This window comes from Chlorocebus sabaeus, chromosome 11 (genome assembly GCF_047675955.1).
Source record: "Chlorocebus sabaeus isolate Y175 chromosome 11, mChlSab1.0.hap1, whole genome shotgun sequence".
Taxonomy (NCBI): domain Eukaryota; kingdom Metazoa; phylum Chordata; class Mammalia; order Primates; family Cercopithecidae; genus Chlorocebus; species Chlorocebus sabaeus.
This window is the reverse complement of record NC_132914.1, coordinates 33,134,421-33,160,049: the sequence shown is the minus strand read 5'-3', so window position 1 is coordinate 33,160,049 and position 25,629 is coordinate 33,134,421. Positions and strand designations below refer to the sequence as shown.

Sequence of the window (25,629 nt, the reverse complement as noted above, 5' to 3'; positions counted from 1 at the left end):
GTGCTATGTTACTATCTTCTCAGTTTAAAAACCTAAAAAGGAACTTAAAAAGCCCGTACTGTTGTAGTGGCCACTCTCTAAAGGGTGCTGTCCATTAAAGCAGAAAACAAGAGCCAACAATTTCTCTCTGTTTATCAACATTGACCTCTCAAGCTTCATCTTCCTGTTCTAGAAGTATTTTCCTCCCTAATTAAGAGCTGCCTTCCAGGAGGGAATACTGTCTCTCCAATCATCTCTAACTAAAGATGAAATGAGAAGGGACAGAAGCTATTTCAGGAAAAAGAGAACCTAAAACTTCACTGCTTGGGGTGAGAAAACACTTCCCTTTTGCAGCATTTTAAAAAATTTATTTCATATTTAGAGTATGATGGTAAATTCTGGAGAGATCACAAGACCTCCAAACTTGATGCAAGAGTGGTAGAACGCCTGCAAAAGAATTCAGCCTTCTGCCTGAGTGACGGAGGGAGCAGGGGCAGGCATGGACTGGGCTGCTTAACCCTCCCGCAGCTACTAGAACCTGGGAACAGAGCCAGCTGTGCAGCTGCAGGAGGGGCGCCTCAGCTCTCCCGAGGCAGTGCTGTCACCAACCCCAACCTTGGGCTTCCACACTCAGCGTATGCCCCTGACACTTAAGGAAGGAAAGAGCCACACCACCATCAGAAAGAATACTGATAACTGTGAGGGCTGCCGGTTCTAAGTTTTAGTTTATCTTGTTCAGTAATGTAGACATTTTTCAGCAAGGCTTATATCCAGTCAAAAACGAACGGAAAAATAGATAAACAAAATGAACCCATTTCAGCTATTAAAAATATTTTTAGCAGACATTTCCCGTCACATGATTACATTTCTATCACACAGTAGAATTACACTTCTATTTCAAAGACTCAATTTCTCATTAATATACTCTCTACAACATTCAAAGAGACCACAGTGGCTTACTACTACTACCACTAACAATTTTTAAAAAATAAATTCGTGCCTATCTCTACAATGTTGTCTTTTATGGAAAAACAAATAATACTTGCTCCCCTGAACTTCACCAAAACAAGACTGGGATGGTGGGAATTTTTGTTTGTTTTGACAGAACAATGCTCCATGCAGTAGCACTAGAAAAAAGATTAGTAGTAAATATTTCTTAACATTTGTTCACACCAGAAATGGAAGGAAAAAGAGAAAACTCTTTCTTTCTTTCTCTGTATTTCTCCCCTCGGTGACTGAATTTACAAACTTTACTTATGTTAATAAAAATAAGCCAGAGAAACATAACTGTCAAACACATTTGTATCTGGTTAGCCCAGAAGAAGCCTCCAGGAGAGTCAAACCCATCAACAGCATATATTTTAATCTGGAAGTTGAAACACCAATGTGAGTTCTATTAACTTTAAAATAAAACCAAACTCTGCCACTTTTACATCCCTCAGCATGCCGTGTTACAAAGTGACCCACGCTGGGGAAGAAAAAAATATATCTACTAGAAAATGAAACCACTTACCTTGATCAGTGGACATGATTTCACATATACTGATAACTAATCTACTCTGGTTTAATAAAAAGATATTTGGCTTTACTCTTTTAAAGTTCATGTGATAAAATCTCACTCCTGGCTGTAAAGCCTCGGGGAGGCTGAAGATCACACAGGATCTGCCAGGAGCTCAGACCAATGCACTATGACTTCAGTGCATTCTTCGAACTTAACTGCCCAAGGACAACCTCATGCAAAACATGCCACACCTCCCCAGAGGACGGACTGCTGCAGCGCACTGCATGAGACGGAGTATATGAGCACAGAGAGCCTTCTATTTATCAAAGTGAAGTAAACAACTGAGGCACATGGAACCTTTAAAAGCGTTCAAAGTACAGCTGGGAATAGGGTGATTTCTAAATGGACTAATGCCTTAACTATTAGTAATGCTCTAAAAAGCTAACGGAAAAACAGTTTGTTTCTGTTTAACAGGGCTACTGCCCTGGACCAAGATGTTGGTTACAGATTCATGATTCACAAGCTTAAGATGTTAAAATCTCATTTTGAATGACCTCAAATACCATTTTCCCATTTATGTTTTCCTTTCCAGCACAGCTCATTGATTTCAGTGACTAAATAATACAGAATTAATAACTACTACATACATATTTCCTAAGGAAAACAAGTTGTCTATGTTATTTCAAAACATAGTGTAACTAGTAAAATATTTATTACTCATTTTTATCTGTCTTTATAATTTTACATACTGCAATCAGTACATTAACAATTTCCCACAGCCTTGAAAAATCAGAAAATGTCAGATTAAAGCCAGGCATGGTGGCTTATGCCTGTAATCTCAGCACTTCGACAGGCTGAGGTGGGTGGATCACCTGAGGTCAGGAGTTTGAGATCAGCCTGGCCAACATGGTAAAATCCATCTCTACCAAAAATGCAACAATTAGCCAGGCGTGGTGGGGGGTACCTGTAATCCAAGCTACTTGGGAGGCTGAGGCAGAAGAATCGCTTGAACCCAGGAGGTGGAGGTTGCAGTGAGCTGACATTGCGCCACTGCACTCCAGCCTGGGCAACAGAGTGAGACTCCATCTCAAAAACAAACAAACAAACAAAAGAAAATGTCAGATTAAAATATTTATAAAATCATAATGAGTTAACAGGCTACAGACATTCTCCCTCACTGGGGAAAATAACCTCTCCAACCCCCTCCTCTCTGGTGGTTCCCTCTCTCTAGTGTGCACTTGAATCACCTAGTGGGTTATCAAGACGTACATCACAGAGTGCCCTATCAAAGTCAGATTCAGTGTACGGTGGGGCCACATAATTTGCATTTCTAACAAGCTCCCAGGAGACAGTGACACTGCTGACCTGGGCCTTCACTACAGGAATCACACTTTGAGAGCCACTGGGGCAGTGAATTGCTGGGTTGGGGAGGATTAAAGGACTTGTAAATTGCATGCCTGCTAGGAGCTGATGGATGTCAGGCAGGAGCCAATACAATGCTGAGGATGAGGTGTAAGGGGTTTGTTCTCCCACTTCAACACAAGCTCCCCATCAGGACACAGGGGTTGTCAATCATTTTAATGAAAGTGGTACTTTTTTAGTAATAGAAATGTGTATATAAGGCATGAATAAATAAGCTTTACAATTAATCTAATACAGAATAGGGTAATAGTACATGGAGAAAATAAGTCAAAGAGAAGAAACCTGAATTGTTTTTAAATCCTTTGCAAACTCCACCCATATGTGTTTAAATTTCACTGTGGCAGAGAAACTGTTTAGGTTTGATTCCAAGACCACTTAGCCTTGGCAAATTTCAGTAATGTAAAAACCAGACTATTTCCCTGTCACAAAAATGCTCCAGCGTCTGTCTGTACTTCCTGAGCTTTGATAGGAATGTTTAAATTATAATCTCAGGTTTGGTATTAAAACAAACACTTACAAAAAAAAAAAAGCTAACATGTGCTTTGTGCCCATTGCTATGTTAAGCATTTTCCATGTAGAATTTCATAAAGTCCTCATTGCAGGGTAATAATTTATCACCATCTTACAGAAGAATACCACTCTGTAAGGTAGCGATAATTTATCACCATTTTGCAGAAGAGAAAACTAAGTTCAGGAGGTTAAAAATCTTGACCACTCATGCTAGTACAATGATAACCATTAAGATATTAAATTCATTGTTGTACAACAAATTCAGATATAATGGTACAGCAGTCACCCTTTACCTGTGATCAACTTCAGGCTGAAAATATTACATACAATATTTTGAGAGAGATACCACATTCACATAATCTTTATTACAGTATATTGTTATAATTGTTCTATTTTATTGCTATTGCTGTTAATCTCTTACTGTGACTTATAAATTAAACTTTATTATAGGTATGGATGTAAAGGAGAAAACAGTACATATACTATTCAGTACTATATGCAGTTGCAGGCATCCACTAGGGTCTTGGAATACATCCCCTGCGGAAAACGGGACACTACTGTATTCACTTTTGAATCTTTATAGATGAAGGCCAGAAATCAAAACATGGCTTGCAGGAGAAAGTGGTAACTAAAATAAAACATAACAATTATGACTGACTCTCAATTGCCCACAAGTGGACAATCTGCAATAATCTGCAGCATCTACCACAAACTTAACACTAAATTCTAGGCTACCCAATAGGAGCAATAGCAGTTTCTCACCAGGTGGGAATGCACTTACTCTATGAGCCAGCAATCCTAACTCTTAGGAACTTAACCTAAGTAAAACGAGTATTTACAGTGACAAAAATGTTTACAGAGCCTTTATTCATAATCACCCAAAACTAGAAATGCATACTTGTTCTTCAAGTAGTGAATGGGAAACAAACTGTGGTACATCCATACAATGGCATACCACAAAGCAATAATAAGGGATGAACGCAAGATACCTGCATATGCATTAGAAAGAAGCCAACGTAAAGGGCTACACATATATGATAAAATGAGACATTCTGGAAAAGACAAACCTACAGGAATAGTAAACAGATCCAAGGTTGCCAGGGCTGGTGGTAAGGGAACTGACTTTTCATAAAAGGGCATGACAGAATTTTGGAACTGAAGGAACTGTTCTGTATCTTCATTGTGGTGGTGGTGGTTACATGACTGTATGCATTTGTCAAAATTCAGAATTGTACCCTAAAGAGGTTGAATTTTAATGTATGCAAATTATCTTTTAATTTTAAAAAAATTTAGAAGCAAATAAAAACAATTTATTCATTAAAAAAGATGCTAGTTGGGCCGGGAGCGGTAGCTCACGCCTGTAATCCCAGCACTTTGGGAGGCCAAGGTGGGTGGATCATGAGGTCAAGAGATCGAGACCATCTGACCAACATGGTGAAACCCTGTCTCTACTAAAAATACAAAAATTAGCTGGGCATGGTGGCGTGCGCCTGTAGTCCCAGCTACTCAGGAGACTGAGGCAGGAGAATTGCTTGAACCCAGAAAGGGGAGGTGCAGTGAGCTGCGATCGCACCATTGCACTCTACCTGGCGACAGAGCAAGGCTCCGTTTAAAAAAAAAAAAAGGCTAGGAAACTAACTGTCATAGATAGTGTAAACTCAACACTAAATGATTTTTGGTATATCCACTACACTTCTCATTGTCAACAGTAGAGATAATCACAAATTCATTTTCTGTGATTTACAAAAAAGTTAGCAAATTTATTAAAAGTGATCTAATTAATTCCCCATACATTGTCTGTTTGTAAAAGCTAAAGTTTATGGTATCATGCTCTGAAGACTCAGTGGCTATCATCCAATCCTTTCACTTCTCCCTCCTTGTAGAGATGTTATTTTTGTACACATTCCACTGAATAAGAAACTTAACCAAGTTCTGCCAAACATTCACGTGATATTTCTTTTTTTGAGGACTCTCTCACCCAGGTTAGAGTGCAGTGGTGTGACCTCAGCTCACTGTAACCTCTGCCTCCTGGGTTCAAGCAATTCCCATGCCTCAGCTTCTCTAGTAGCTGGGATTATAGACACGTGCCACTGGGCCTGGGTAATTTTCGTTATAGTAGAGACAGGGTTTCACCATGTTGGCCAGTCTGGTCTCGAACTCCTCACCTCAAGTGATCCGCCTGCCTCAGCCTCCCAAAGTGCTGTGATTACAGGCATGAGCCACCGTGCCCACCACACATGATATTTCATAATAATGTTTTTTCATTATATTAAAATTTTAAATAAAAGCCTACCTATATTATATTCAATAGTTTACCATTTTCCATGGAAATGATCTGAAATCAAGAATTTTATATGCAACCTGCACTTCCTGAATTAAAACCTATAAATCTCCAATGTTTAAAAATAAAAGGAAGACTAAGTTGTTTGCCTTAGCATTTTTATTTAAACTTAACTGGCACATTAGCTGTCATATAATTGAAGACTTCCCCATTAACCTAACATACCATTGGCAATGTCAGATTTATTTTTTTTTAAATTTTTTTATTTTTAGACAGAGTCTCACCCTGTCACCCAGGCTGGAGTGAAGTGGCTTAATTTTGGCTCACTGCAACCTCCGCCTCCCAGGTTCAAGTGATTCTCCTGCCAGTCTCCTGAGCAGCTGGGATTACAGGCAAGTGCCACCATGCCTGGCTAATTTTTGTATTTTTAGTAGAGATGGGGTTTCACCATGTTGGTCAGACTGGTCTTGAAATCCTGAACTCATGATCCAACCGCCTCAGCCTCCCAAAGTGCTGGGATTACAGGCGTGAGCCACTGCGCCCGGCCGGCAATGTCAGCTTTAATAAATTATGTACAAATAAGCACATACTAGCAAAAAAGTAACAGGAAAATTATTCCTAGTAAATGTTAGTATTTAACTAACAGATAATATAGAAAATGGAGTAGGAAAACATAATGAAAGTAGGCCAGGTGCGGTGACTCACGCCTGTAATCCCAGCACTTGGGCAGGCAGAGGCGCGTGGATCACGAGGTTAAGAGATGGAGACCATCCTGGCCAACATGGTGAAACCCCATATCTACTAAAAATACAAAAATTAACTGGGCGTGGTGGTGCACGCCTATAGTTGCAGCTACTTGGGAGGCTAAGGCAGGAGAATTGCTTGAATCCGGGAGACGGATATTGCAGTGAGCCGAGATTGTGTCACTGCACTCCAGCCTGGCAACAGAGTGAGATTCCGTATCAAAAAAAAAAAAGATGCATAATTTCCATTTTGCATGTCTCTGAGGCTTAATAAAATGAGGCATAGAAATTCTTGAATGTATGCCAAGTAAATCCTATTGCTTGAATATTTTTGTACCAAGCCATTTTGGCACAAATCTTCAAAGCAAATCTATTATCCTTGAACATCTTTTTTTATTAAAAATAATTAATAAAAAAAGTTTTCTATCACCTCTTTAGTTATATGTTCACTTATAGTCACACATACACAGAGTACAGCTGGCCTCCACATCCAAGGTTTCTACATTTGCAGGTGCAAGCAACTGTGGATCAAAAATATTCAAATACGATTTCAAATAAAAACAATACAACAATAAAAAATAAAAATTTAAAAAATATAACTATTTGCATAGTGTTTACATTGCACCGTATTAAATATTATGAGATGATTTAAAGTATAAGGGAAGGGCGGGTGCAGTGGCACACACTTGTAATCTCAGCATTTTGGGAGGCTGAGGCAGGCAGATCGCCTGAGGTCAGGAGTTTGAGATCAGCCTGGTCAATATGGTGAAACTTCGTCTCTACTAAAAATACAAAAAGTAAGCCAGGCATGGTGGTGCGCACCTGTAATCCCAGGTACTCAGGAGGCTTGAGTCAGGAGAATTGCTTGAAACTGGGAGGCAGAGGTTACAGTGAGCTGAGATTATGCCACTGCACTCCAGCCTGGGTGACAGAGCGAGACTCCATCTCAAAAAAAAAAAAAAAAAGTATAAGCGAGGATGTGCCTAGGTTATATGCAAACACTATGCCATTTTATATAAGAGACTTGTGCAAGCACAGATTTCGATATGAGGGTGATGGTCCTGGAACCAATCCCCCAACCCACACACGCTGAGTGACAACTTAGTACTGTTAAGAAGAAACGTTACCAGCCCAGCTCAGTGGCTCACGCCTGTAATCCCAGCACTCTGGGAGGCTGAAGCCGAAGGATCGGTTGAGTCCAGGAGTTTGAGACCAGGCTGGACAACATGGTGAAACCCTGTCTCTACTAAAAAAGAAAAACAAAAATCAGCCAGGTGTGGTGGAACGTGCTTGAAATCCCAGCTACTTGGGAGGCTGAGGCAGAGGTTGCAGTGACCTGAGATCACACCACTGAACTCCAGCCTGGGTGACAGAGCAAGACTGTCACCAAAAAAAATAGGAAACAGAAAAAGGAAATTTTATCTGTGATGTCATCCTCCCTTGATCCTCTTCCACCAAAAAATACATAATACTAGAGAATAAAAACATTATACTAATCTAAATTAGGAAATTGATCCCTAAACCCCAATTTACAATCTCTCTGATCTTATCTATAAGGATTTCAGTTGGTAATACTTCCTCTTTCAGCATTTTCCCTCACGTGGTCGACTTACTACATTAAAATACTAAGATAGGCCGAGTGCAGTGGCTTACACCTGTTAATCCCAGCACTTTGGGAGGATGAGGCGGGTGTATCACGAGGTCAGGAGATCGAGACCATCCTGGCCAACGTGGTAAAACCCCATCTCTACTAAAAATACAACAATTAGCCGGGTGTGGTGGCACAACTGTAGTCCCAGCTACTCAGGAGGCTGAAGCAGGGGAATCACTTGAATCTAGGAGGTGAAGTCTGCAGTGAGCTGAGATCGTGCCACTGCATTCTAGCCTGGTGACAGGGTGAGACTGTCTCAAAAAAGAAAGAAGGGGAGAAAAAAAAGAAAAAACTAAGATAATCATGACACAGATGATGACTTCCAACAAGATACCATGTTAAGGATTAGGATTTTATTGTTATACTTGAGATGTCTGGGGCTGGGCGCAGTAGCTCATGCCTGTAATTCCAGCACTTTGGGAGGCCGAGGCAGGCGGATCACTTGAGGTCAGGAGCTCGAGACTAGCCTCACCAACATGGTGAAACGCCGCCTCTACTAAAAATACAAAAATTAGCCGGGCGTGGTGACAGACGCCTGTAGTCCCAGCTACTCGGGAGGCTGAGGCAGGAGAATTGCTTGAACCAAGGAGGCGGAGGTTGCAGTGGGCCGAGATTGCGCCACTGCACTTCAGCCTGGGCGACAGCGTGAGACTCTATCTCAAAAAAAAAAAAAAAAAAAGAGAGAGAGAGATGCCTGGCCAGGCTCTGGGAAGAAAACGATTCTGGATGTGTGTGGTGCCCCTTGTCAAGTAGGGGCAGGACTGCAAAGGGAGCGCACCATCCTCGCTCACTGCTCCTGTCAGCATTCCATAGGCTAGGCTCCCTGTCAGACACCCCTCAATGTATATGTATTGATCAGCCTGACATTAAACACTGCATAATATTCCATGGTTTAACTCTATTGTAATTCATTTAATTTAATTAACAAACATAATTTTATTACTTTTTTAAAAGAGCATCCTAGTAAATTTCTCTATATTTGCACAAATTTTTTTTTGGATAGATTACTAGATGTGGACTTGACAGCTCAATGGTGTATGAATTTTAAATTTTGGTAACTTACTGAAAACTTTACCTTGCAAGGGATGATATCAATATATATCCTCTCTGCCCTTTACCATTAATCTACACTAGATTATTAATTTTTAAAATCTTTACTCTTAGTTGACAGAGTATGGATAAGTAAATTTATAGTATATTTATGTGATGTAATACTATATCTGAGTTAAAACAAATGAACTACAGCTACACATCAACATAGGCCTTTCTCACAAACAATGTGTAGTGAATAAAGTACACAGAATAAAGCACAATTACAGTTGTATATAGTATGTAGTTTTAAAACATTCCAAAATGTTGTTATAGACACATAACCATATGTGGTGTGATGTTACGATTTTTGTCCACAGTTCTGGTTCATAACTCTCACGGCCTTGATATGAGGCTGGGGTACTTTACACCTCAGAAAATAATCTCTCTTTGCCCTCCTTGCACCTGCCCAAGGCAGGACTCTAATCAGATTGTTGGGTCACAAAACCCTCATTCTGGAGAGGGAGAAAAGCAAAGGTACACTAGACAACAATTTCAGGATGGCAGATACCTCTGGTGGGGAGGCACAGTAGAAAAAGGAAGAACACAGGGGCTTCAAAGGTAGTGGTAACATCCTAATTCTTAAAGTCTGTTTTGCTCTTGTTCTTTAAACAATCTTTAGAGATATATACATACACACACAACTTACTATGCATAAAATACTTCATACTAAACAACAGCACTTCATTGTTTAAATTTTGTATTTTCCTAATCAACAATTTCTATGTTTATAAATATTTATTAGCCATTTTTCTAAAAAAACTTCTGTAATCTCTGCACTCTTTTTTGTTTGTTTGTTTTTTTAAACAGAGTCTCACTCTGTCACCCAGGTGGATCACAGTGGTATGATCACAGCTCACCGCAGCCTTGACCTCCCATGCTCAAGCAATCCTCCCACCTCAGCCTCTTCAGTAGCTGAGACTACAGGCACATGTCACCATGCCCAGCTAATTTTTCACATTTTTGTACAGACAGAGTCTCCCTATGTTGTCCAGGATAGTCTCAAACTCCTAGGTTTAAGCAGTCCTCCCATCTTGGCCTCCCAAAGTGCTGGGATTGCAGGTGTGAGCCACCGTGCCCGGCCACATATTTTTTTTGTTTGTTTAACTGAATTATAGCTGTCTTTGAAGGAGTTCATATCACAAATATTTTCTCCAAATCTGTTGTCTCTGATTAAATTTTGCTTTTATACTAATTCCAGGTAATTTATCTTTTTTTTTTTTTTTTAGACAGAGTTTCCCTCTGTCACCCATGCTGGATTGCAGTGGTGCAATCTCAGTTCACTGCACCCTCTGCCTCATGGATTCAAGCAATTCTCCTGCCTCAGCCTCCCGAGTAGCTGGGACTACAGGCGCCCGCCCACGCCCAGCTAATTTTTTGTATTTTTAATAGAGATGGGGTTTCATTGTGTTGGCCAGGATGGTCTCGATCTCCTGACCTCGTGATCCGCCCACCTCGGCCTCCCAAAGTGCTGGGATTACAGGCATGAACCACCACGCCCGGCCAATTTATCTTACTTCTAAGAACAAACATGGTGTTTAATTATAACCATTATTATTTTTACTATTAATTTCTTTGGATTCCAGTAGATCAATGCCAGGTGGCTATTCATACCTGAAGAACTATGTATTTTCTCTTTTTTTTTTTTTGAGATGGAGTCTCGCTCTGTTGCCCAGGCTGGAGTGCAGTGACAAGATCTCAGCTCATTGCAAGCTCCACCTCCCGGGTTCACGCCAGTCTCCAACCTCACCCTCCCAAGTAGCTGGGACTACAGGTGCCCACCACAACATCAGGCTAATTTTGTTTTTGTATTTTTAGTAGAGACAGGGTTTCACCGTGTTAGCCAGGATGGTCTCGATCTCCTGACCTCGTGATCTGCCCACCTTGGCCTCCCAAAGTGCTGGGATTACAGGCGTGAGCCACCACACCCAGCCCAGAGCTATGTATTTTCTGAATGTGAATCATTCACTTAAATGCAAGCAGATACAAGTTTATTTCTCTTCTCTGCCTCATCCCTCCTTATCGGTCTCTCAGCTTCATCCAACGGCAAACAGTAAATGCTTTGTGTAGCATTTTAGAGTCCTTTAACCACATCTCTTTCATGCATACCTACCATGACACAGTCCTCTGTCCACCAGTTCTAGTTCTAAGGTTGTCATGTATTGCTAGCTTAAAACTACTACATTAATTGAATGAGTACAGAGTTTCAGTTGGGAAGGATGAAAAAGTTCTAAAGATGGATGGTGGTGGTGGCTGGACTACAACATAAATGTATTTAATGCCACAGAACCACACACTTAAAAATATTCAAAATAGTAAATGTCATAAATATTTTATCACACTTTCAAAAATTGCAAACATTCTCTGCCATAAATTTATGCTCCCCAACCTCAGCAGCCTCTCCTTGCATCCCAACTTGTATGCTCATGCTTAGTCAACTCTATGATAGACACTCCACTGCTTGCACTATTTCTCTGTGTTCTCTTTTTTCACTCTCTGCTCTGAGGAACTGAGCCAGGAGGGGGTTTACAGTTACTCCACTATGCAGAAGGTTCCCTTTTCAGTTCATGCTCTCCTTCCTAAATATCTAGATAACTACCTCCTTCACTGAAGAAGGGAAGCTTGAACTTTACATTGAAGGATAAGTAGGATTTCATCAGGCATCATAAGGAGGGAAAGGATATTATTTCAGGCTTTGTAGAAAGGAAATTGGCGGCAGACATGCAAACTTCACTGTGGTTTACAGAAGTGTTCATCAGTGCCCGCCAAAAGCCTCAGGGGCTGCATACTGCACTTAGAACGCAATCTTAATTTCACAGAAAGCCTGAAGGCTCTACCCCTCATCTCTTGCCATTTTGCTTTCAAAATATGGCTCCTAAACCATGCTCCCTCTATCAATCACCCAAGGTTTTGAGAAGGAAGTCAAGAAAAATGTTTTCATAAATTTCCACAGGAACCTATTATTTTTTCCAACTTTGAAATAATCATGCAGCTTCCAGAAAAGGCTCCTCTGAGACTTAAAGAAAATAAAATGTTGGTTCTGCCCCTGCCAGGTCAGACAAAGGATAAAGTACAGCCAGTTACTTGCTACTAGCTTGAGAGAAAAGAAGGAAGGCTTTCAATTTCTCTTTTTTTTTTTTTTTTTTTTTTTTGAGACGGAGTCTTGCTCTGTCACCCAGGCTGGAGTGCAGTGGCATGATCTTGGCTCACTGCAAGCTCCACCTCCCAGGTTCACACCATTCTCCTGCCTCAGCCTCCCGAGTAGCTGGGACTACAGGCGCCTGCCACCATGCCTGGCTAATTTTCTTGTATTTTTAGTAGAGACAGGGTTTCACCGTGTTAGCTAGGATGGTCTCCATCTCCTGACCTCATGATCCACCCGCCTCGGCCTCCCAAAGCTGCACCTGGCCCATTTCTCTATTTTTTGATGAGCTGCCTGATCCAAATTTCTTCTAATTATCGTCCTCCTTCCCCCAAAACCCTAATGCACAGCTTCCTGGGGTAACAGCAGTGATTTGGGCCTTTTGTGTTGGCCCGAATATTCTTAAAGGCCAAATTCAGAATGTGGAAAGAAAAGATACCCAAATTTACCGAGGATCTTCCTTTCTTTTGCAAATCATCCACTCTACGTATCCACCCCCACCCACCACAGATAATGATAATCTTACACATGCAGTTTCTTTTTTAATACAATCTCAGAACTTTCTTTTTTAATACAATCTCAGAAGCATATTACAGTAATAAAATACCAAGGAAAAAAGAATATTAGTAGATCCAAATTTAGTCAGCTTTTAAATATCTTCATAAGTTACTGAATTTGTGGTAGGAAATAAGGTCAAAGATAAAAAAGGAACTAATTTTTTAAAAAAACAGCTCATTTCCATCATATGCACTTTTAAATGGGTACTAAATAAATTACACATTTATTTATTTGGAATTTTCTAATTATTATTCTGGCAATCTATATATTGTCAACTTTAGTAATTATGTTGAAACCGTTCTTCAGTACTATGCTAAGGATTATAAAATATCTACATAGGCTTTAAGACACAACAGTTCATCAGTAGTGGAACTTAAGATAAATAATCTTGTATTAGTAAACAGTTCACTGTTCAGGGAGTATGGCTTATCTTCATCTTCTGCACGGGATAGCAGAGGCAAATGTTATTTGCCACAAATGGGTAAGGATTCGAGTTTAAAACAGTAGAAATTAGAGTAACCTATGGCAAACTAGAAAACAATATTTTTTAAAGTAAATGCTAAAACTCAAAAACATTTAAAATTCCTTCTAAAGATGTTGTATTTGTTTATTTACAAAGAATTACTGAGCCCCTATATGGGACTCAATATACTATATGGGACACATTGTTAGGGACTTGGGAATTTTTTACGAAGTCCTGCCCATCACTTCAGCCACACCAGCTTTTTCACTTCCTGTGACCTTAAGGTCTCTACATATGAATAAGTATAATTATTCCCTGTGGGTTTCCTTTGAATACTTCCACACAAACATAATTAAATATTCATGCAATGTCCTTTTTTTTTTTTTGAGACGGAGTCTCGCTCTGTCCCAGGCTGGAGTGCAGTGGCACGATCTTGGCTCACTGCAACCTCCGATTCCCTGGTTCAAGGGATTCTCCTGCCTCAGCCTCACGAGTAGCTGGAATTACAGGCATGCCAGCTAATTTTTGTATTTTCAGTAGAGACAGGGTTTTGCCATGTTGGCCAGGCTGGTCTCAATCTCTTGACCTCGTGATCCGCCCGCCTCGGACTCCCAAAGTGCTGGGATTACAGGCATGAGCCACCGCGCCTGACTTGCAATGTCCTTTTTTAGCATGTCTTCCCTACCATGTCCAAAGCTTCTACAGGACAGGGACCGTGTCTGTCCTGTTCATTATTATGGGTCCCATGCATATTGTTTCAAACACTTTACACAATCTCATTAAATAGTTCCATCTCGAGGAACCAAAGGGAGAGCAGACAAGCAAAATAGTAATCGACGAGTCTGGCTGAGGCTCTGTGACTGCTGGAGGTCCAAAGCAGAGGGTAAGAGAAGGCTTTCTAGAATACTTTATCTCTAAACTTTTTGAGGGCACATCCCTGTCAGAATAAAACCTGGGCATGGACCCCCTAGTATGTATATTCACACATAATATAGGTGTGAGTTAAATACAAGCATTCCTGCATTAAGATACATACTTTAAAACCAAAAATAGGCTGGGCGTGGCGGCTCACACCTGTAATCCCAGCACTTTGGGAGGCTGAGGCAGGCGGATCATGAGGTCAGGAGATCCAGACCATCCTGGCTAACACAGTGAAACCCCGTCTCTACTAAAAATACAAAAAATTAGCCGGGTGTGGTGGTGGGCGCTTGTAGTCCCAGCTACTTGGGAGGCTGAGGCAGGAGAATGGCGTGCAACTGGGAGGCAGAGTTTGCAGTGAGCCAAGAACACACCACTGCACTCCAGCCTGGGTGACAGAGCGAGACTCCATCTCAAAAAAAAAATCCCACAATAGAACTTAAAATAGGGCAAGGTAAAGGTAAAAATACTATTGTTAAGAGAACAATGTGACTGAATCTGCTTGTTTTTTAAAAATCTTTTAAGGTAAATGCTAAAACTCAAAAACATTTAAAATCTCTTTAAAGCTGTTGTATTTGTTTATTTAAAAAGAAATTTTAGTTTTAAGTAGAGGCATGGTCTTGCTGTGTTGCCCAGGCTGGTCTTGAACTCCTGGCCTCAAGTGATCCTCCTGCCTCAGCCTCCCAAGTTGCTGGGAGTTACAGGTGTGAGCCAGTGTACCTGGCCAAAGACTTTAAAAGATAGTTAAAAAGATCTGTATGTAAGTTTGAGTATGCTTGCAGAAAAAAGCTTTTTTAAAAATAAGATTTTAAAAATAAAAGATACATCCATTGTAGTGATAAAATTACACAATAATGGAACATTTCCAATCATTTCAGAAATACTCTGTCTATAGTGTACTTTTCTGCTGCTCCTGATTGCAGTTACTTTCTAACTCCTTCAAATGTTACCTGTACCTCAAAGGGACAGACTGTGTTTTCCAAATATATCTGCTAAGTAAGAACCTGCTAAATATTTACTGACGGACACTTGTCTTCACATGAAAGTTAGCAAATGGGCACATGGCGGGGGTGGCGGGCAGGGCTTTTTTTTTTTTTTTTTTTCCCTGAGATGGAGTTTTGCTCTTGTTGCCCAGGCTGAAGTGAATGGCATGATCTCGGGCTCACTGCAACCTCTGCCTCGTGGGTTCAAGCGATTCTCCTGCCTCAGCCTCCCGACTAGCTGGGATTACAGGCATGCACCACCACACCCGGCTAGTTTTTGTATTTTTAGTAGAGACGAATTTCTCCATGTTGGTCAGGCTGGTCTCGACCTCCCAACATCAGGTGATCTGCCTGCCTTGGCCTCCCAAAGTGCTGAGATTACAGGCGTGAGCCACCATGCCCGGCCCTTTTATTTATTTTATTTTTATTTTTGGTAAAGAAAAAGATGCAATATCTTTAGTCTCACAACTTGTTTAAGTATCGTGCCATTAATTAACTTATGTTTGTGGTCACTTATTACCAAGTATTGCCAGAATTCCACAATCTAAAATGCCATGGACATAAAAACAGACAAGTGAGCTTGCATTGTCCACTCTCTCTCCTCAGAATTCCACACATATACCATATAGTTTAGATGTATCTGACACACAGATGGAAAAAAAGTGCCAGAAAAAGGACAAAAAATATTAGGAATGCTAGGGCTGGTTTGTTGTTGTTGTTGTTGTTTGAGACGGAGTTTCACTCTTGTTGCCCAGATTGGAGTGCAATGGCGCTACCACAACCTCCGCCTACCGGTTCAAGCGATTCTCCCAAGTAGCTGAGATTACAGGCATGTGCCACCACGCCCGGCTAATTTTGTATTTTTAGTAGAGATGGGGTTTTTCTGTGTTGGTCAGGCTGGTTTTGAACTCCAAGGTCTAGTACCTGCTTCCTGCTCTCCAAGCGTTCATCTTTTGCACACTGTAGGGCACACCACCCTTCACAGAACATTGCTCCATAGAAGGCATTTCCTAGAATGTAAGCGGTAGTCATGTTCCTAGACAGTCTTTCACGAGAATCTCATACATGTCATCTACACATGTCAATCCTGAAGCTAGTCCTAAAACTTAGTAAGTCATAAAGCTGACATAAATATGCTTTAGTGCCAATGTTAAAACTATGATGATGGCAGAAAGTAGGCGGAATAAACAGTAAATGTTACATGCAAAAAACCACTAACGATATTGGGGGTTGGGTGGGGGGGAGTCTCCAAAATGATTTCAAGTTGAATTTTTCCAAAACTTTTTTTTTTTGAGACAGGGTCTCACTCTGTCACCCAGGCTGGAGTGCAGCGGCACGGTCTTGGCTCAGTGCAGCCTCAACTTCTCAGGCTCAAGTGATCCTCCCATCTTAGCCTCCCAAGTAGCTGGGACTACAGGCACATGCCACCACGCAAAGCTAATTTTTTTGTAGAGACAGGGTTTCACCTTGTTGCCCAGGCTGGTCTCAAACTCCTGGGCCCAAGCGATCCTCCTGCCTTGGCCTCTCAAAATTCTAGGATTACAGGAGCGAGCAGCCGTGCCTGGCATATCTTCTACACATCAGTCTAGATACGAAGACTACCTAATCCTGTAGTTTGATTATGGGACATCAACTATGATACTGAAAATTTCATTAAACTAAGGATGCCATTAAATTCTAACATAAAAGTAATGATAATTTAATAAGGATATAGGTGTAAAAAAATAAATCTCCATATAATAAAGACACAATTTTTTTTTAGACTTCGACCAGAAAAAAATGACTTTAAATTATAAAATCCAGTGCTGAAGACATCATTATCTCAAGCACTCACAGTAGCAGGTAAATTGAAATAGCAATGGAGAAGGCAGCATGGCAATACCTATTGCACACCAGAAAACTGTGTATCATCCACCTGTGATGCTTGGGCAAGCTATCCTAACCAAAGAGCTATATGCATAAAGATGAATGTAATACCATTTAAAACAGAGAACAATTAGAATTAACCTAACAGTTTAACAAAACTATTTTTATAATTATGCTCTGGCACCCAAAATAAGCTCAGCTCAAAGCACGAAGAAGGCATACAAATATTTGCTGATTTGAATGTGTTAATAAAGAAGCTTTACTAAGCATCTAGGAACTTTTTGGGTACCCACTAACTACGCTAGACCTGAAATTGCCCGATTTAAATTATGGTCATTTCCAGATCTACTACAGTATTACAGAGTGATATTCCCAATATTGTGTCTTAGGTATGTATTCATTAGATAAAATTACCATCTTAAATCAAAGTACCAAGTTTCCCATTCTTTTCCTCATTTAAATAATGAATTAAACTTTTGGTACCTTCATAGATCAGTGGCATTTTTCCAGAAAATAATTTTTATTCTTTTTTTTTTTTTTGAGACGGAGTCTCGCTCTGTTGCCCAGGTTGGAGTGCAGTGCTGCAAGCTCAGCTCACCCAGACTCCACCTCCTGGGTTCATGCCATTCATTCTCCTGCCTCAGCCTCCTGAGTAGGTGGGACTACAGGTGCCCACCACCATGCCTGGCTAATTTTTTGTATTTCTAGTAGAGATGGGGTTTCACTGTGTTAGCCAGGATGGTCTCGATCTCCTGACCTCGTGATCTGCCCATCTCGGCCTCCCAAAGTGCTGGGATTACAGGCGTGAACCACCACGCCTGGCCAATTTTTACTCTTATCATTTACAAACAACTCACCTAATAACTACCCTGGGATTTTACCACGTAAGCCACCATACCTGACTGAGATATTTATTCTGTTAAAATAAAACTTTATTCTATGTTAAATGTGAGAGTTTACACCAAAAGTGCCAACAGACTGCTTCATCATTTCATACTTTATGCATATAGCTCTTTGGTTAGGATAGCTTGCCCAAGCATCACAGGTGGATGATACACAGTTTTCTGGTGTGCAATAGGTATTGCCATGCTGCTTTCTCAATTGCTGTTTCAATTTACCTGCTACTGTGAGTGCTTGAGATAATGATGTCTTCAGCACTGGATTTTATAATTTAAAGTCATTTTTTTCTGGTCGAAGTCTAAAAAAAAATTGTGTCTTTATTATATGGAGATTTATTTTTTTACACCTATATCCTTATTAAATTATCATTACTTTTATGTTAGAATTTAATGGCATCCTTAGTTTAATGAAATTTTCAGTATCATAGTTGATGTCCCAGAATCAAACTACATTTTACAGTTTACATATGCATCAATGTAAGCATATATGTTTACAACAGATAACTTCTGTCAGTGTCACCATTACCATTATTCCTATTAATCGAGATGCTGTCTAAAAGTCCACCAATACTCAAAGTAAATAGGAAATACTGATGATACTAACCACAACTCAAAAAGAGAAGTCAGGCCAGGCATGGTGGCTCATGCCTGTAATCCCAGCACTGTGGGAGGCTGAGATAAGAGAATCACTTGGGCCCAGGAGTTCAAGACCAGCCTGGGCAACAGAGTGGAACCTGCTCCCTACAAAAAAAAAATAAAAAAATTAGCCAGGCATGGTGGCGTGCACCTGGAGCAATCCTCCTGCCTCAGCTGCTCAGGAGGCTGACCAGGTGAAGGCTGCAGTAAACTGTGATCGCGCCACTCCACTCCAGCCTGGACAACAGTGAGATCCTGTCTAAAAGGCAAAAGGGAAATTAGTTTCAGCTTGCTGCCTAATTCTAATCATGCCCAGCCCCCGCACCCCCCGATTATTGTTATTTTTCTCCTGGCTTCTGAGAATGGCTTTGCTTTTGGCAATTTTAGTTATTACATCATGCACTAATTTGGGTTAACAGTTTGTTATTTATTAAAATCAAGTTACTGGTTGAAGACTGGGTTCAACTTCTTCAATACAATTGTCACGTTTGTTTAAAGCTTATTTGCCTGCCCTTTAAAAAGGTGTATTGCATTCAGAACCACAGTTTTCAATTTATCCTATCTTCCTCTGTGGGATTTTGGTCCGTATCCATCCCTGATCATTTTTATATTCAAAAGACACAAGTACCTACATATACCTGCAAAAATAGTTCCCATCTGCCCATGTCTCTTTTATTACTTATATAAAAGGAGGTACAGGCAATTCATAATTAATTCAAGAGGAAACAAGGAAATGAAGTTGTTTGAAGTGGCACAGCATGTGCAATGCTCAATGTCAGTGCAGATATCTGAAAAGAACAGGAGAGACAGGCAGGAAAGCAGATTTTCAAACCAAAACAAATATGTATTTTAAAATAAGACTTTGGTTTCATTTAAAAAGATTATTGTTGATTGTAACTCAGCCCTACTGTCTATGATACCTTTCAAATTCCTTAGTGATTCTCAAACACTTTAAGAAGTCTGCTTAAGACTCATTCTTTTCCTCATTGCTTCCATTAGGTGCTTTATCTAGCACATTCTATGTGCTGGGCTTCGTGCAATCATCTGGGAGCACAACGATGACCAGGACAAAAACCTATGACCTTCAACAGCACCCAATCTAATCAGAGAAATCTGGACAAGAATGGAGCAAGAACCATAAGATTTGAGCAGGAGCTGTGAAATTCTTACTGGAGTGGGGCCCTTTCCAGGGACAGTGGAACTGGAGCAAGGTGGTATCGTCCCTGTTCTAATCCCATGGTGTGGTGCCACTCCTTATCTTCCCATTGTTGAAATGGGATTGCTAATTTTAATAAGTTCCTTTAAAGTTTTCCTTTAGCCTTAGTTCTGTTCAATCTAAATGTTAGTATAGGTTCTGTGCTGAGCCAAAAGCTGGGGATATAAGGTGAGTAAAATAGTTCCTGGGGCTGGAAGTGGTGGCTTAAGCCTTTAATCCCAACACTTTGGGAGGCTGAGGCAGGCAGATAGCTTGAGTCCAGGACATCAAGATCAGCCTGGGCAACATGGCGAAAACCACATATCTACAAAAAATTAGCTAGGCATTTAGCAATATGAAATTTATTTTTAGTTAAGGTATGGATTCCTTTTAAACAAATGGATAGTACACTTTCCCAACAATGTTTAGTAAACAATCTGCAATTCGGGCCGTTGATTTGAGATGTTAACTTTATCTTACATTGAATTTTTATAAATACATAAAATACATCCTTTAATAAAATACATCCTTCTGTTAAAAAAAAAAAATTAGCTAGGCATGATGGTGTACACCTGTAGTCCCGGCTACACAAGAGGCTGAGGCAGGAGGATTGCTTAAGCCCAGAAGTTCGAGGCTGCAGTGAGCCACAATCAAGCCACCGCACTCCAGCCCAGGAGACGGAGTAAGACCCTGTCTCAAAACAAAAAGAAACAGCTTCCTGGCCTCAGAAACACAATCTATTTGGGGAGAGAGACAAGACAAAAGCCAACTCGTTAATGATAGATAAAAATCATGAGAGCTTCAAGAGCTCAGAGAAGACTAACGTGGCTGAGGGAAAAGGTTTATTGAAAAAGTGGTATTATAGTTAAGAAGTCCAATTAACACTGAACCACTTCTTACATTCACACATAACCACTTCATACATTCAACCACTTCATACATAAGAAAATCAACATCTTATGGCCATTTCTTGCCTCAGCATTCACACTGCTTCTGTATTGTATAACTGAAATATCTATCACTAAACAAACTACTTGACTGACTGGATAACATGAATATATATCCATTAGTTTTTCCAAGTTATATTGTGAGCTCAAAAGATCCCTGTTTTATTCTCTGCTTTCACCGCACAGCAAGGGTACAGTCACCTGTTGATAGGCAACAATTAATTTTCAACGGTAGAGAGTTATAGAATTTGAAGTGTGATGTATGAAGAGAAAATGGGAATGGGAGTTTGTTTTGAAATATTTGATTTTCTTTTTATTGTTACACTTTACGTTTTCATAAAATGGAAGCTAATACTGTTTATCAGACATGAATATATAGGATTTATATGGCATTTATTTGCAAAATTGTAAAGAATACAAATTTCTTTCTTTTTTTTTTTTTTTTTTTTGAGACGGAGTCTCGCTCCGTTGCCCAGGCTGGAGTGCAGTGGTGCGATCTCGGCTCATTGCAAGCTCCGCCTCCCGGGTTCATGCCATTCTCCTGCCTCAGCCTCCCGAGTAGCTGGGACTACAGGCACCTGCCACCACGCCCAGCTAATTTTTTGTATTTTTAGTAAAGACGGGGTTTCATCGTGTTAGCCAGGATGGTCTCGATCTCCTGATCTCATGATCTGCCCGTCTTGGCCTCCCAAAGTGCTGGGATTACAGGCGTGAGCCACCGCGCCTGGCCAAGAATACAAACTTCATACATACATTTAAACCAGTTATTATAAACCGGTGATGAGGAATTTACTAGCATTTCTGAGTCAAACATAGGATCCGAGTCTGCTTCCCCTACATTATTCCTTATATTAGCCAATGATGCATCATCTAGTCAGCTATCCAAGCTGGAAACTTCAGAGCTGTTCTTGACACTTTCCACTCCTTTACCCCATCTACACATCCAATTGATCCTATAAATTTCTCAATTCCTTCTCTCCTCTACATCCTTGTGCCAGTCTTAACTCAGAGGACTCATCATCTTTCTCCTGTACCATCTGCTCCTCATCAAAATGCCAAGGCTCCTGCACTTTGCAACCTTAGCCCCTCCTCTGCAGTTCCATCAGAGTCATATTCCCAAAATGTATAAAGAACCATGTTGCCTGGCAGCTTAAAACTCTCAGAGAGCTCCCTCCACTGCTTACTGGATCATGTCCCACATCTAACTTACAGCTTAGACTAACATAATCTGGTGCCATTTATCTTACAGATTCCAACCTTTCCACTCCTACACCTAATTCCAATACTCTAGTTAAACTAATTTCTTGTATTCTAAACAAATACGATGCTTTTACAGTTTTCAAGCTTTTATGTGTGCTGTTCCCTTGATATGAAACGCCCTTCACCATGTAGGAGATCTTACTTCCTCCTAAAATCTCCAAGGTGATGTATTTCTGACTCTCTGGCCTAGCTATGAGTCCTCCCTTCTCTCTGCGCAATCACAGCACTTTGCATGTACCTTTGTATGGTATTATGACCTTGCATCATACATTGTAGTTTCTAAAGTGAGCTTACTGAAAGCAAGACTGTATCTTTATTGGCCCAGCAAAGCTTTGGACATAAACCCTTAAATGTTTAAATGAATGTCCAGGTTGCCTGGGTAAGTATAGAAATCTACCTAACTTGGATGTGAGGAGACTCCATCTAATCTGTTCTCCACTAGAAATTTTATGCAGATACCATGCCCTTCCCTCTTTCTGCCAAGGTTTACAAACAATAAAAAGCCTTTCTGAAAGGTATTATGCCTCTGAGTAATTAAGAGAATACAGGCTCTTTACTTCCATGTGGCCAAAATAACTCAATTTTTCCTACTGTTAAAACATAAATGCTCTCTAGGAGAGAAAGAGGTAGGCCCTGGAGCAGCCTGTCTCCAATCAACTGTGCATTTCAGGCAGGCAAGCTATTGGATTTACTGGCTGTTCACCTACCTGGGTCCTTCCAAGAGATGAAACCACTACCCTGACAATTTTCTGTGACAAGGGGACAGTGACAAAACCTGATAAGGACTTGGCATGTGAGTCCCAAGTGATGGAGCAACAGAAACCGAAGGCTGAGACTAAATGAGCTCAGAGTCATGAACAAGCACTCTACTTCTTTTTTTTTTTTTTTTTTTTTTTTTTTTTTTGAGACAGAGTCTCACTCTGTCCCCCAGGCTGGGGTGCAACGGCACAGTATTAGCTTACCGCAACCTCTGTCTCCCAGGTTCAAGCGATTCTCCTGCCTCAGCCTCGCGAGTAGCTGGGATTATAGGCTCGTGCCACCACATCCAGCTAATTTTTTATTTTTAGTAGAGACAGAGTTTCACCATGTTGGCCAGGCTGGTCTCGAACTCCTAACCTCAGATGATCCACCAGCCTCGGCCTCCCAAAGTGCTGGGATTACAGGCGAGAGCCACTGCGCCCGGCCACAAGTACTGTACTTCTTCGAGCCCTCAAGTTGGCTACAACTTTCAGTTTAGGATCACTCACCAGAATTTGTTTAGAAGTTGAGAAGCATCACAGAAAAGACTTCTATGTACACAATCATAAAAAAGAATAATTCAAAGAAAAGCAATATTAATCATTTTATAGTAATAATTTTACATATGTTCCACGTTTTTTTAAATAGGGGGAACAATCAGCTTCACAAAAAATGCTAAGCTGAGTTTCAGTTCTAAAATCAGCTTACTCTTCAGGGAAATTCATCTTCTGAGATTAGACAAGATCGAATGCATTTAGGGTGGTAATGGCTGTAGACTGTCTTTTTCTAATGAACAGAAAAAATATATCTTTAATACTGCTTTACTTAAAAAAAGATGATCACATAACATACAGTAAGACTAAAAGTTCTCGGTTTCTTTATAGTTCTGTGCAGTTTCAAAGAATTTTAATGTGTGAGTTAAATAAGTAGATTGACTTTAATCGCACAGCTGTTAATGTACTATTAATGCCATCATTTAACATAACCACCAAAACATAAAAATCACACCAATCAGGCCAGGCGCAGTGGTTCACGCCTGTAATCCCAGCACTTTGGGAGGCCGAGGCGGGCAGATCATGAGGTCAGGAGATCGAGACCACCTGGCTAACATGGTGAAATCCCATCTCTACTAAAAAAAATACAAAAAATTAGCCGGGCATGGTGGCAGGCGCCTGTAGTCCCAAGCTGAGGCAGGAGAATTGCTTGAACCTGGGAGGCTGAGCTTGTAGTGAGCCGAGATGGCACCACTGCACTCCAGCCTGGGCAACAGAGTGAGACTCTGTCCAAAAAAAAAAAAAAATCACACAGATGGCCCTAAAGTTTTTCTTCCCAGAATATAATTAAGCCCACAAACACGCAGATTTACCATGGTTGCTTCCCTTTGCTCTCTTGTTCAATCTAAGTTTTGCACCACTTCATGCTCATCTCACTAGAGAGTGAACAAGGAAAATAAATGCCTCTGCCATTTGGCAAGCAATTTGGTTACTATCCCTCATCCATAACTGGCTGAATCCTAACCAATTACTACCTAAGCCTTAAAATAACTTCCCTCTTATAATCTAGTCCCTGCCTATCACCCTCTTCAAGATCTGGCTCAATCCTCCTGCTTAATCCTATAGACTCTGATGACTTCTATATAATTTCACATCTCTTTCATAAAAGGTACTCAGCTTGTGTTATTACAGTATCTTTCCCTAACACTTGAGTACTTTAAAAATAATCTTTCCAAAGTAAATTCTACATTCCCAACAGAACATTGGGGTTGAATACTTTTGAAGTCATTTAGTTCCACATACTTGATAGATGAATCTTCTCTACAATATATCTTACAAAGTGTCTAATTTATACTTAAATACCACCAGTGATAGGAAAATAGTTCTTGAACAGGACATTCCATGTGTGAAACAGTCTAATTACTAGGAAATTCATCCTTAAGTTCTTACTATATAATCTATAACACAAATTAAATACTAGCCTGCATTGGTTACTATTACTTACAACAGGTTTATCGTCCCTATTAGATTATAATGTCTTTTTTGAGCATTTTATATTAGTTCACTTTTTTATTATAGTAAAATTCCTATAAGGTCATTGTTCATTATTTAAAATCTACAAAAAACTTGTAAAGAAGAAAACAAAAGTGATCCTAAAATCTAGAAATAACTAGTGTTATTACTAGAATTTCTAGTAATTCCCTCTAGTATTTTATTGTTATATAAAAAGCATAACATAGCATATACAACATTATATACATTTAACATTTTGTCATGAGCATTTTCCCACATTTTGTGAAGATGTTTTAGTAGTTGTATAACTTACAACCCAAAGAATGTATAGTAATTTATTTAGCTATTTTCCTATTGTTGAACATGTTACTAGCTTCCCACTTCTTCCCATTCCCATTAAAACACTTGATGTGATGTGATAAATCATTCACTGAATCACTCAGCAACTTACTAGTGGTAGATTTCTAAAACTGGAATTAGGAGAGTGAAAAACATTTTTAGAGCTATTGATAAGGTAGTAGTTGTATTCTATTTGCTTATTACAGGCCAAGTGACTCCTATGTTCCATGGCCACAGCTGACTAGCAAAGGTAATCAATGACCAAAACTTAGCCCACTGGAGTCTCTCCAGGGCATCTGTAGTTAGAACTGTGTGTTTCTACTGAGCACTGGAAAGGGTGTAATCTGAGATTAGAGGTGGCCACGTTTTCTGTCATTCACAGAGGGATCCTAAGAGGCCAGTGCAAACAGCATGAGGCACACAGGCAGAGAAGTGGGGTTGAGAGGTCACACACCCAGAGGGACGGAGATGTAGCTGTCCAGGGTCCAGCTTCTTGAGAGGCA

At 40.2% G+C, this 25,629-nt stretch overlaps 1 protein-coding gene across 7 annotated transcripts in view; it reads right to left on the bottom strand.

The window, feature by feature from the left end:
• FGD4 (FYVE, RhoGEF and PH domain containing 4) overlaps positions 1–25,629 on the bottom strand; it is a 257,216-nt gene that overhangs the window by 113,840 nt on the left and 117,747 nt on the right. Inside the window, exon 1 of one of the 7 annotated variants that reach the window (XM_073020617.1) lies at positions 1,493–2,146. The exons of 4 other annotated variants lie outside the window; for them this stretch is intronic. In XM_073020617.1, the coding sequence (XP_072876718.1) occupies positions 1,493–1,583 (91 nt within the window). In that variant the 5' untranslated portion in view covers positions 1,584–2,146. Of the gene's footprint in view, positions 1–1,492; positions 2,147–25,629 lie in introns of those variants that run through there. 2 more of the 7 variants (XM_073020616.1, XM_073020615.1) reach the window with 2 other exon arrangements.